Raw genomic sequence first — 13,007 nt, 5'->3', positions numbered from 1 at the left:
CTAGCTGTGTAATTAACCTCACTGATCTTCAGTTCCCTGAGAATGATAATACTTGATCTAGAGAACCATAGGCTTATTTATGAGGATTAGGAGAGATAACATGAGTGAAAAACAATATGGAGGCATGTAGAAGAGCATTAGAGTGCAGAGATTAAGATCAAGGGTCCTGGAACCAGGCTGCAGGAGTTCAAGTTCTACTTTTTCTTTTATTAGTTGTGTGACTGAACCATAGACTCAGCTCTACTATTTTAAAATAAGAGCTATAATAATTCCTGTGTATGAAGGCTGTTGTGAAGATGAAATAAGACAATATATAAAGAGATTTTAGAAGAGTGGCACATAGAACATACTCATTAAATGGTATCTAACAAAACTACCTTGCAAAGTATTTTGAACCATGCAAATGTTTGATCATTATAATTTATAGTTAAGAAATAGCTTATTGACTTTACACACCAATATTAAGTATGCATGATTACTGATTTTACACATCAGTTACTCTGACTTTCTAGCTCACTGTTCAACATATATTTCAGTATCATGTATTTTCATAACCAAGAAGAGCTAAGCAAGGATGATGACAAAAAAAGGATTGTTATCAAGTAGATCAGGGTTTCCCCGTGAGTCAAAAGAACTCCACAAGTAGAGGCTATTTCTGGTATTCATTAATCTTGTCATTTCCTTGTGTGAGAATATTTTAGAGCCAAACATTTTTGGATCATGTTATTGATCTAATATGATAACAAAAAGCAAAGCATTCAAGTAGATTTTAGAGAATTAGTTTTTTTTTTTAAAGACTTTTAAAAATTTTTACTGAAAACCTTGTTTACATATATTTGAATGGAGATACCTTACCTATACATCACCCTCCTGGGTTACAGTAAATTAAAAAATAGTCATTCTGCTTTCTCACATTGCCATATACTTTAAGTTGAGTTTCTGGGTCAAATAAAATACTTCTATTGACAAACAGCATTTGTTTCATGTGTGTCTGGCCTCACAGAAGGAAAAGAAAGATTTTAGCATCTGGCCTTACAGAGAAGAAAGAAGTATTTTAGTAAAACACCTTGTACTAGTGTGTTTGGTTTTTTTTTTTTTTTTTTTTTTTTTTTTTGAGGAAATAGAAATAGCTGAGACTTAAAAACAAATTAGAGTACCATGTTTATTCCATTTCATACAACTTACCCAGGAAGTATACAACTGGAGGACAGACTGTCTCAGTGCCGTGGATAAGTTATAGTCTTCAGAACTATGATGTGTTTGGTGTCCGGCCCACATAATATTAACTTCTGCAAAACACATAATTTGCAATGAGCCATGAGAATAAGAACAAAGCAACTTCCATTTTCAGTTATGCATGCTGCTCTGTTGAGTGAGGAATAAAAATCTGGAACATCTCTGTAAAAGCTGGCCAATATAATTATAATTAAAATATGCTGCCTGAAATAATTTTTGGAACCAGAGACTGTATGCATTGTAAATAAATAAAATTGAAAGCATAGCCAATAAAAACGTATAGTTTATATGTTATAATTAAATGCCTCCAACAAGCTGACATTAATTCCAAAATTTACACTTTGCTAACATATTATAATATGACAGATTATAAAAGCTAGCTGGTAATGTTGTGACAATACACTCAATGGATAGTGATGATTTTTCAGCATGTGATAACATGTTTCTAACTAAAGAAAAATGATCTGATGGGAGAAATTGGTATGGAAATTTTGGAATAAAATATTAATGAAATTGTTTCCTCATGGCTTTCTGAGAAGTCTCAAAATCTGTCGGAATAAGAAGCAAAGCATAGCATAGTAGTATTTTGCGCTAAGGTCTCAGGTATTCTTTTATTTACAAAAATATATTAGCTAACAGTTACCTATGGTTTTCCCATACCTTACCAAAATACTAAATCATTTCTAAATTTTTCCGCATAGTTTTACTTGTGTTCATAAAAAAAGAAAATGATTGTTGTTTATTTTCATCAAGCACTGTACAGATTGCTCTCATAGTGTCTTGGAATTCATAGAGACTCCAAAGAAGAGTGGCCTTTTAAAAAAATTTTTACAACCAATATGACACTGTGTTGATCCCCTAAGTAGCTGACACAGAATAGTACAAGTCATTTTTTAATTCTGCCCATATTTCTAAATTGTATTGCCATTTTTCATTTCCTAACAAAATCAGAGATCAAAATGTCACATTATACTCTATTCAGTTTTAAAAAATATGTTCTTAGCTAAAGTAACTTATGTTTAGTCTTTTGCTACAAATCCATGAAATGGAATTAGCTATGTGACCTGATCATCATATCCTTGCCAGTATAGATTAGAAATTAAATCTTTGAGGCTTGGATGTATGGGAACTAACCAGTGGACCTAGAACTGGAAATATCAAGTTAATTGTCTTTGCATTTGTCGTATACTGACAGTTAAAATGCATAGTACATAGCAGAATAATTTTAGAATTTTTTATGAAAATTATAATCATATATATATTCAATCTGGGTAAATTTTGTCCATTTCTTTCAAAATGAAAGTTCTCTGAACAGTCTGTGTAGAGAATTACCAAACAAAATTGTTAAACAAAAAGTCTTGGTAAACAAATGATAGCTCATAGATATAAGAAGGACTTAATTCTGTATAATAAGGAATATTATAAACAGAATTATAGTTAATCTTATTATGAACAGATAACAAATGCCATTTTTATTAAAGTCATATATTTTTCAGTGGAACATGTATTGTCATCAACCATCAGCAGATATGTAACTTAGATTCCAATTGGTTGGGATCATTTGTAGGATTATTTTAATCATTTGTAGGAATGACATTGTATTTCTCTGCTAGCAATTAAGGAAATTGTTCTTACACAAAAGAGAACTACTTCACCAGAAGTAGAGAACGACTTCTAAAAATATCCAGTCATAATCTTTGAAATAACATAGAACCAAATTATCTGGTTTATTGATAAGCCTAATGGCTGTACCTAAGAAATATACAAAGACCCTTGTGGCACTTTACATCTTCAGATGTGAAGTGGAAGTTGATTAAGAGGTAATAAATTTGGTGAATCCCCTAAAGTTTAAAAACCGCTTACAGATAGAGATCTTGAAGTAATCTAAACACCATTTTCTCTTTAGAACATACTCACTGCTGAACATTTTATAACTTGTGACTTATAAACCTTCATTAATAATCAATACATTGTCTTTTTATTATTATTATTATTATACTTTAAGTTCTAGGGTACATGTGCATAACGTGCAGGTTTGTTACCTATGTATACTTGTGCCATCTTGCTGTGCTGCACCCATCAACTCGTCATTTACATCAGGTATAACTCCCAATGCAATCCCTCCCCCCTCCCCCCTCCCCATGATAGGCCAGTAGCTGGGATAATAGGCATTCAGTGTAAGGATAATATAGCAGCAATAAAAATTTCAATAACAAAAAAAAAAAAAAAAAAAAAAAAATCAATACATTGTCTAGTTTTTGACCTGTCAGGATTTGTTTTTTAAAAATTCATTCTAATGCATCCACAAAATGAGTTAACAAAAGGATGAGCTAATTAGACGAGGTTCCATTAGAGAGTCATAATATATTTTGGGAGCCACTTTCTCATACCCTCTACAGAAGCTAAACGGTGAAACAAAGAATCCACAAAGGTGGAGGTTAAAGATCTATCTCTTTAGTTGTTTCAAAAGCATTTACTTCCTATCACAAACTGTGTGTAACACAAGCCTCATTCAATGAGGTACAGCTGTACAAACAGGGCACAGTAACAGGATCCTACTGCCTCACCTCATTTTCAGAATTGGTAAAAAAACAAGGAATACTGAATTTGTTTCATAGTCTATATTCAGCTTATTGGAGGTAAATTATTGTTACAAAAGTAGTTATAAAAATGCATTTTATGGAAAGTTATTCCAGTAGTTCTTTTGTGAACAAAATGAGAAAAACATTTAACAGTGCATTTATATGATCATCTTTCCTAATACTTGAATTGGTGAATTATCTGTTTTAAGAAGTGAAAACAAATATTGAGGAGAAAAAGATATTATTGAGAATAAGCTTCTCTCTGTGAAAGACTTCATATAATTATACATTCTGTCCAATAATATTTTTCTTTTTCTATAAGCAAATTATAGATAATATTAATACATGTATGTTATTATAATTTTCAATGATATAATTAGAAATGATTATGCTGCTTTCTAGTGCCAAATGTAATTCTGTATATTTTATTAATATATTGGCCAACACTTCCATTCATTTGGTCAACATTTTATGTAATGTGTATGTGTGTGGTCTGTGTTGTATTTTTTAATTTCCTTTTCAATATTTTTATGAAGATGTAACTTACATACAACAAAATCCATCTTCTTTTAATGTTCGGTTCTATGAGTTTTTAACAAATGCCGTTGTTCAATGATTACTGAACCTTTTTGTGGTTGTGGTAGTCAGACTTCAAGATGGTTTCCTGTTTCAGATAATTCAAGTTCTGGACTTTGAACTGATAATGCAGTGGAATGAAACTTTTGGGAACAGGAAAGAAGTGAGTGTCTTTTGAATGTGGGAGAAATATGAATCACTGAGGTCCAGAGGGCTAACTAGGCAACGCAGCCTCTAGAATGGCCCCCAGTGATTCCTGTCCAAAGGTGTTCATGCCTTTTATAATCTCCTGTCTTTGAGTGTGAGCTAGATTTAGTGACTTTCTTCTAGTAAACAGAAATTTAGCAAAGATGATGGCATGTCACTTCTGATACCGGGTTTAAAGAAGACAGTAGCTTGTGTCTTGGGTGTCCTCTCTCATACTCAAACACTCTAAGAAAAAGCTGGCTACCTTGTTATGAGCGCCCTTTGAAGAAATGCATATGTCAGGGAAGTGGGCTAACCAGCCAGCAAGGAACTGAGCTCCTCAGTCCAAGCCCCATGAAGAATTGAATTCTGCCAACAACCATGTAACAGAGTTTGGATGCAGATCTTTCTCCATGTGAGTAGTCCAATGACACTGCAGTCTGCAAAGAGCTGAACCGACTAGCAGCAACCTCCTGAAAGAACTTGAGCCAGAGACATTCACCTAAACTATGCCCCAATTTCTAACCCACAGAAACTAGGAGATAATAAGCATTTCTTGTTTTAAGCTCCTAACTTGTTACAAGCAATAGATAATTAATGCGGTGGTCAAAAACCCCTCACTCCCACCCCCACCCCATTCTCAGTCGCTAGCATCCAATGATTTGTTTTCTTTCCTTTTAGTTTTGCCTTTTTAAGTGTATCCTGTCAATAACATCATATAGTATTTTTAGCCTTTTGAGTCTGTTGTCTTTTATCATTTAGCATAATGCATTAAAGATCCCTCCATTTTGCTGTTTTTATGAGTTTTTCCTTTTTATCATTAGTATTCCACTTGAATGACTATATCACAATTTCGTTTTGTTTTTATCTATTCACTAGTTGAAGAGCATTTCAGGTGTTTCCAGGTTTTGACAGATAAAACTTCTATCAAGTAGTTATTATACAGGTTTTCTGTGGACATGAGTTTTTATTTCACATGGGTAAATACGTAGGCGTGGGATTATTAAGCTGTACAATATGCCTACATTTAGCTTGTTAAGAAACTATCAAATTGTTTTCCAAAGTGGCTGTGCCTTTTATTATTAGCATCAGCAGTGTGTGAGAGTCCAAGTTGCTCCACATCTCTGGCAGCACTTGACATCATTAATTTTATTTGTATTTATTTGACAGCCATTATAATAGGTATGCAGTGGTATCACCTTAAAAATTTAATTTACATTGCTGTAATGACAATGGCTCTATGTACCTAATTGCCATCTATGTATCTTCTTTTTGAAGTGTCTATTCAAAATTTGTGCCCATATTTTAAATGAGTTGTTTTCTTAAGTTTTGAGACATCTTTGTATCTTCTGCATACAAGTCCTTTATCAAACATGTGATTTGCATTTATTTTCTTTCAGATCGTAACCTTTTTTAAGCAGTGTCATATAAAGAACAAAAGTTTTAATTTTCATAAAATCCAATTTATATACTTGACAGTTTTATTTAGCTTTCCAGTGTATATAACAAAAAACAAAGGAAATGTTTGAGAAATTTTTCAGAAAAATGAGAAATATCTAAATATCCAGAATCGAATCCTCCTACATATATTAAATATCTGAAATGCACCTTAAAAATATGTTCTCTCATATCTTGTCATCTACGAAATGAAGGGAAGTGATCCTTTATGTTAATTCAAGACATAAAGACAAGTCTACAAGAAATTTTCACAGAAATATAAGATAGCCATTTAACCTGGCTAACATGGTGAAACCCCGTCTCTACTAAAAAATACAAAAAACTAGCCAGGTGAGGTGGTGGGCGCCTGTAGTCCCAGCTACTTGGGAGGCTGAGGCAGGAGAATGGCGTAAACCCAGGAGGCGGAGCTTGCAGTGAGCTAAGATCCGGCCACTGCACTCCAGCCTGGGCGACAGAGCGAGACTCCGTCTCAAAAAAAAAAAAAAAAAAAAAAAAAAAGATAGCCATTTAATTCCCAATAGTGGGCAGGCGAAGAAGCCTTGGGGCAATGTTGGAATGATGATGTTGGTTTCACTCATAATCTGGAAAACTCCCTAGTTATAAAGGAAGAAATATTATAGGCCTATATGCAAAATGGTAGTGATGTTTGACGACGCTAAAAGCATATTACGAGCACTTTATGCAACATTTAGCATACTGTACAATGACTATAGAACAGAAGAGCTATGCCTTAGTCCATTTTGTTCTACTATAACAATACCTGAGGCTGGGGAATTTGTAATAAACAGGAATTTATTTTTCACAGTTCCTGTGAAAGTTCAAGATCAAGGCACTGGTAGGTTACAGTTCAGTTTCTATGCTTTGACGATGGCATCATGAATGTTGATTCCTTCTAAGTGGAAGCACGCTGTATTTTCCCAAGGCAGAAAAGCAAAAGAGAGTGAACCCCTTCGCAAAAGCCCTTTTATAGGGGCATCAATTCTTTCTTGAGGGTGGAGCTTTCATGACCTAAACACCTCCCATTAAGCCCTACCTCCTAACACTGTTGCATTTGTGATTAAGTTTCTAAAACATGAATTCTGTAGGAGACAAAGAGTCAAACAATAGAGAGCTGCATGAGTCTAGAAATTATTTAATCCAAACTTTTAATTTTATAAATAATGAAAATAAAATTGAAAGGAAGAATGGAAAAAAATGAGTTTTATTAAAGGAGAACTTTTTTTTTTCATTTTTCTCTTTGTCAGCAGTTACTTATTTGATACACTCTCTCCTCTTTTGGATTTTGTTTTAATCCTTCAGAAATGGAGGTGACTGGGCCCAAGTGTTCTCTGGGACAATCATGGCACATCTTTGGTAATTTCCAATATGTAAAAGGCACTAAAAGGCTCAACACATGCTATTAAATGATAGTGCTAAATTTCTTGAATTGCAGCAACTGTCTTTAACAAGATATCTAAATACAAATATTGAGTTTTTAAGTTTATATTGAAAACAATAATCCCTTCGAACTTGAAGATGCCCATAAAAATGAATTCTTTAAAAGTCTGTTTTGTCTTTTCTTAATAGCAAAGCATAGTTGATAAATAAATATAATAAATTGAGCCAAGTAAATGAAATAAAATTAGTAACAGACTCAAGCTACCAAAGTAAAGTCTAACTCAAAAATATAATAGCTCATGAATAACAATAAATATATACTAATTTCTTTCACTATTGTCTATTCATTTAATGAACTAGAAATGCCATCAATTTTATCATCATAACTTCATTCACTTCCTAAAGCAGCAAATAAAGTTGGTGATGATAAAATAAATGGCCTTGCTAATTCATTCAGTACGTAGAAACTTTCGTCTTGTAATGTTTCTAATCTATCCTTGCTCATTTAATATCAGAATGCAAATTGCTAAGTATATCTAAAACTACCAAATTAATTAGAATAAAATTGGTAAGTTGGCTGAGCCTCCATATTTTTGTTCAACACATTTTGTATATAGCCATATGTTCAGCATCATACAAACCAGGCTTATGAAGGAGCAACCAAATTTTTTACTTTATTTTTTAATTTATTTTTTATTTTTTCAGACGGAGTCTCGCACGGTCGCCCAGGCTGGGGTGCAGTGGTGCGATTTCCACTCACTGCAAGCTCCACCTTCTGTGTTCACGCCATTCTCCTGCCTCAGCCTCCTGAGCAGCTGGGATTACAGGCGCCCTCCACCATGCCCGGCTAATTTTTTTGTGTGTTTGTATTTTTAGTAGAGACGCAGTTTCACTGTGTTAGCCAGGATGGTCTCGATCTCCTGACCTTGTGATCCACCCACCTCGGCCTCCCAGAGTGTTGGGATTACAGGCGTGAGTCACTGCGCCCGGATGTTTGGCTACATGTAGACATTAAATAATCTCTCTAGAAGAATAAGTTCCATGAGTTTTTAGGAGTCACTTTAGGATGGCGCTAAAACTGTGACAAACACTATGCCGTCCCTTTATTGTATCCCGTAATCACATTTTAACACGTTTTTTTCTTTTTAATTCGTGTTCAGATGGAAACTTTTAAGTTCTAGTATGCAGAATTTTTAAAAAAATGTCTCCATTTGTGTGACAATATTCTCTCAAAATTTAAACAAAATAAGAGATAGATTTTTAGTATGAAGTAAAAAGTACCTTAAGACTTTATCATCTCTTCAACCTAAACTTTTGTTTCCATACAATCCAAAAGCAAGAAATAATGTAGTGCTTATTGTCATTTGAATAAAATGCTTAAAAATCTAAATAATATTGATAACAATATTATTGGTAATAATAATAAATATCAGTGATTATAAACACATAAAAGTAAGAAGGCTTATCATGTAGTAGGCAATATTTAGAACACTTTACAGGCATTAACTCATACATTTCCCAGAATTGAACTAGAAGGTAGATATTTTTATAGTTCCCACTTTATAGATGAGGAAATGGAGATACAATAATATTTAATAACTTACATGATTATTCCTGTTACATATTAATAATTTTTTGTTTGTTGCAGAGACTATATTTTCTAGCCCCTTACCACCTTGATGGGTTTATGGAACTGTTTCATAATGATGCAGTGTGAGGGACAATCACATGTTTTACTTTGAGCCAAGGTAAAGAACTGGTGTGCCTTCTTCACCATCTCTCTGTTCCTCTCTAACAGCAATCAACATGATGAATATTTAGCAGAGAACACTAAAGCCCTAGGATATGCAAAGATACCAGATGGAAGGATTCTGGGTCCCTCAATGACAGCATGGAGCAGAGTAGCCCCTGACCCATACTGAACAAGGCTGTGAATGAAAAATAAATATTCATCGTGCTAATTTACTGGGATTTGCTATTGCTCAGTGAACTAACTGTAATACATCTTCACTATTATTTTTTTATTAATATATATGAATGTGGTGCAATCACCACAAATATCAGTGATTTATCAGTCTATCTTCTTTACTCAGTTTCTTACAGACTGTGTTCTATAGGGAAAGCACTTCCTAGGAAACTAGTAAGCTGATTCCTATGTTTCTAAAAGTAACCAACTAGCATAGCTCAAAGTAACATATTTTCTTATCATCAACCTTTCAAAATTACTGTTACAAAGAGATGTCTATAGAAAATTGAGAACATGACCAGCCACGGTAGCTATGCTCGTCATCCCAGCACTTTGGGAGGCCAAGATGGGCAGATCACAAGGTCAAGAGATCAAGACCATCCTGGCCAACATGGTGAAACCCCATCTCTACTAAAAATACAAAAATTAGCTGGGTGTGGTGGCGTGTGCCTGTAGTCCCAGCTACTTGGGAGGCTGAGGCAGGATAACCGCTTGGACCCAGGAAGCAGAGGTTGCAGTGAGCCAAGATCACACCACTGCACTCCAGCCTGGTGACAGAGTGAGATTCCGTCTCAAAAGAAGAGAAAAAGAAAATAAGAAAGAAAATCCAGAACATATCCTGTAGCTTTTCCCTCCCTCCCTTCCTTCTGCTACCTTGAATCATTCTTCATTTCCTTCTCTGCCTCTTGCCTTTGGCAGTTGTGTTTAACGAAACATGTCAAAGAAAGAAAAACAGGGCTCCTATCTTATCAGTAGTGGCTGCAAGTCCCATTTCCATTGTCCTCTTAACAGTGCCCACTTATTTTCAACAGTTTCTGGTCTTACACCCTTGTCCTTTGAGCATCACCGTGCTTTGAAAAGCCCAAGTCTGGCTATTTGTTTTTCCCAAAATGTAGGTTAATTTTATTTTTGTGGCCCAAAGACCCACCATTATATCAGTTATGTATGATTTTATCTTTCCATTTACTACCTACAAATATTAAGAATTGGGTAATACAGTGTGAAACATGCCAGATCAAGGAGCAAGAACAAGAACTTTTGAACTTTACCCGGAGCTCAGGCTAGGAACTGGGATGAGACCCTCCCCCACCGACCTTGTCTCTTGCTTCCAATCTCTCCCCACACTTTATCTAACCCCTTCCAAACTAGAGCCTTGTCCAAAACCACAAAACACCAAACCAGCTGTATTTTGAAAATAAATGGTATTTCCCTTAGTCTGCCTTAGGCAAGTGAAAGAGAAAGTGAGAGAGGGTTTCTGATCTCACCGCAAAAACAGACAGAGAGAGATGCCTGTGGGCTTCCCAAGTTTAAGGACTACAGCAGTCCCCTCTTAAAATATTATTGAATATGGTACTTATGTCCAATAAGTATCAGTATTTCCATTTCATGATGAGTTATATGTCTTTATACAGGCAGATCTGAGAACACAAGCTCACAAACATGCATTTCGTTGAGAAAAGGTGCTTCAAATTCCTAAAAGCCAGTTTACCACGAAGATTCCTGAATACCACTCAGTCATAGGAGATTATTGCTCATATATATGTTTTGGAAACCAGAAAAGGGAAGAATGAAAGTGAATCCGTGAAGAGAAAGGAGAAATGAGATACATTTTCTCAAGAAATTAATGAGACAGAGAAAAGCCACAACGTAATTTGTATATACACACATACATTTTGTGTGTATTGTGCATCTCTGTGTGTATTTATGTGTATTTGCTAAGGTAGAAAAAACAGGTATAATAAACACTCATAGCTTCATCTTATTTTACATATTTAGGTGTTACAGATATGTAGTACGGTGCTCCTGGTTTCACCTATGGGCAGGTGAGAAAGAAACTGTTGGTTATGTGTGAGAGCCGAGAGAGCTCCACATTATAGTCACCATTCAAAGCAGAGTGAGCTTTATTACATGTTGCCAGCCTCTGCAATACTTGCAACCCAGGAGGTGAAGTGGTTGCCTACTAACCAAGAAAAAAAATGTGTAAAATTTAACTTTATTGACCAATCTATTACAAAGTTATATTTAAGGTTAATAGAAAGTAATGTTATGGATAAGACAGTCTGATTTCAAGTTATACTCCTTTTTCTCTTAGCTCCATCATTCCCATTTGTATCCATCGCCAGTCATTTGTGTGCTGATAATGGCCAATACCAAATAATTACCTAGATCTCTCGATTCGAACCGAGACTTCCTTAGCCCTAGGCCATGTGCCTGGTAATTTGTTACGGGATCCTAAATAATATTTTTGATGGCGTGCATAAAGAGCTTTTCCTCTCTAAATAGAATATGTGTTATTTAAAACAAAGCATTCTAAAGTAGTATGAATACTGGAATTTCCAGAAATGTAACAGGCCAGTGAAGAAATGTTTTTGAATAAGGGAGATTACTATATTTCTCAAACATAAGGAAAACCAGTCGTGTACATAGGAAAACTGTCCTTCTCTGCAAAAGTGGTCATGATTAGATAAAAACACTTTGAAATAAAAGTTATCAGTACTACATTGTAAAATAATTATGAATTTGACAGTTTTTATGTTGCCTGAAAATCATTTATCTACTTAATGAAACCAAATTCTGGTGCACTTTGTTCCTGGTTGTCAGCACTAACATTAACACCATGACTTTGGTTTTGGTGCAGTTAAGGATTTTATCATGCTTAAATACATTCAAAAGGAGTTCACATGCTTTACATAGATTGAAAGCAAGAAATCTTCCAAAGCATTTAATGACATGTATTTGGCAGCCATAATAACCTGAGTAGCACAATTAGGAGGCAGAAATCACGGGAGAACTGTCTTGATGTCAATAGAGTTAGCTAGGATTGGCAAGCACTCTTAAAACACTCCTCCCGTGCAGCACACTTGCCTGCGGTGAGACACAATGAACTTCTGCCATATTATATTTGGAAAAATGCTTTATATAATTTGTCTCCACAAGCTACAGAATCCATTTTGAAAGAATACCAACATAAGGAAAGCGAAACAACCAGGAATTGTTAGCAAAAGACAAGAAAGTAGAAAAAAAGAGCACTGAAATTACTAGGTAGAAAGTAACTGCAATCTCTCTTCGTTCCTCCCTAATGAGCCTCCTGAGTGGATGTATATTACCCCTGTCAACAAAATCTTACCAGGATCTCTTTGCTACTAGTAAGGACTCCCTATTTGTCTTAATATTTGTCTTGGTGTTCTGAAACTAACTTTAGAACTTCATAGCAAATGAGTGTGGCTTTCAGAATAGAAACTTTCAGTGTTATCAAATTTGTAAGGAATAAGGCTGTGTCCAATTAAAGTGCCAGATTGGGCCGGGCGTGGTGGCTCATGCCTGTAATCCCAGCACTTTGGGAGGCCGAGGTGGGCAGATCACGAGGTCAGGAGATCCAGACCATCCTGGCTAACACGGTGAAACCTGGTCTCTACTAAAAGATACAAAAAATTAGCTGGGCATGGTGGCAGGTGCCTGTAGTCCCAGCTACTTGGGAGGCTGAGGCAGGAGAACAGTGTGAACCTGGGAGACAGAGCTTGCAGTGAGCTGAGATCATGCCACTGCACTCCAGCCTGGGCAACAAAGCAGGACTCGTCTCCAAAAAACAAAACAACAACAACAACAAAAAAAAAAAAAAAAAAAAG

The 13,007-nt window shown here is 35.2% G+C and overlaps 1 protein-coding gene across 1 annotated transcript in view; it reads right to left on the bottom strand.

Annotated features, from left to right (window-relative positions):
* The window catches only part of AGMO (alkylglycerol monooxygenase), a 352,083-nt gene that overhangs the window by 226,616 nt on the left and 112,460 nt on the right, over nucleotides 1-13,007 (bottom strand). Inside the window, exon 4 of the mRNA XM_007981992.3 lies at nucleotides 1,186-1,289. Coding sequence (XP_007980183.1) covers nucleotides 1,186-1,289 — 104 coding nt within the window. The remainder of the gene's footprint in view (nucleotides 1-1,185; nucleotides 1,290-13,007) is intronic.

The sequence above is a fragment of the Chlorocebus sabaeus genome, chromosome 21 (genome assembly GCF_047675955.1).
Source record: "Chlorocebus sabaeus isolate Y175 chromosome 21, mChlSab1.0.hap1, whole genome shotgun sequence".
Classification (NCBI taxonomy): domain Eukaryota; kingdom Metazoa; phylum Chordata; class Mammalia; order Primates; family Cercopithecidae; genus Chlorocebus; species Chlorocebus sabaeus.
Note: the sequence above shows the minus strand (reverse complement) of the source record. Positions and strands in the feature narration are given on the sequence as shown.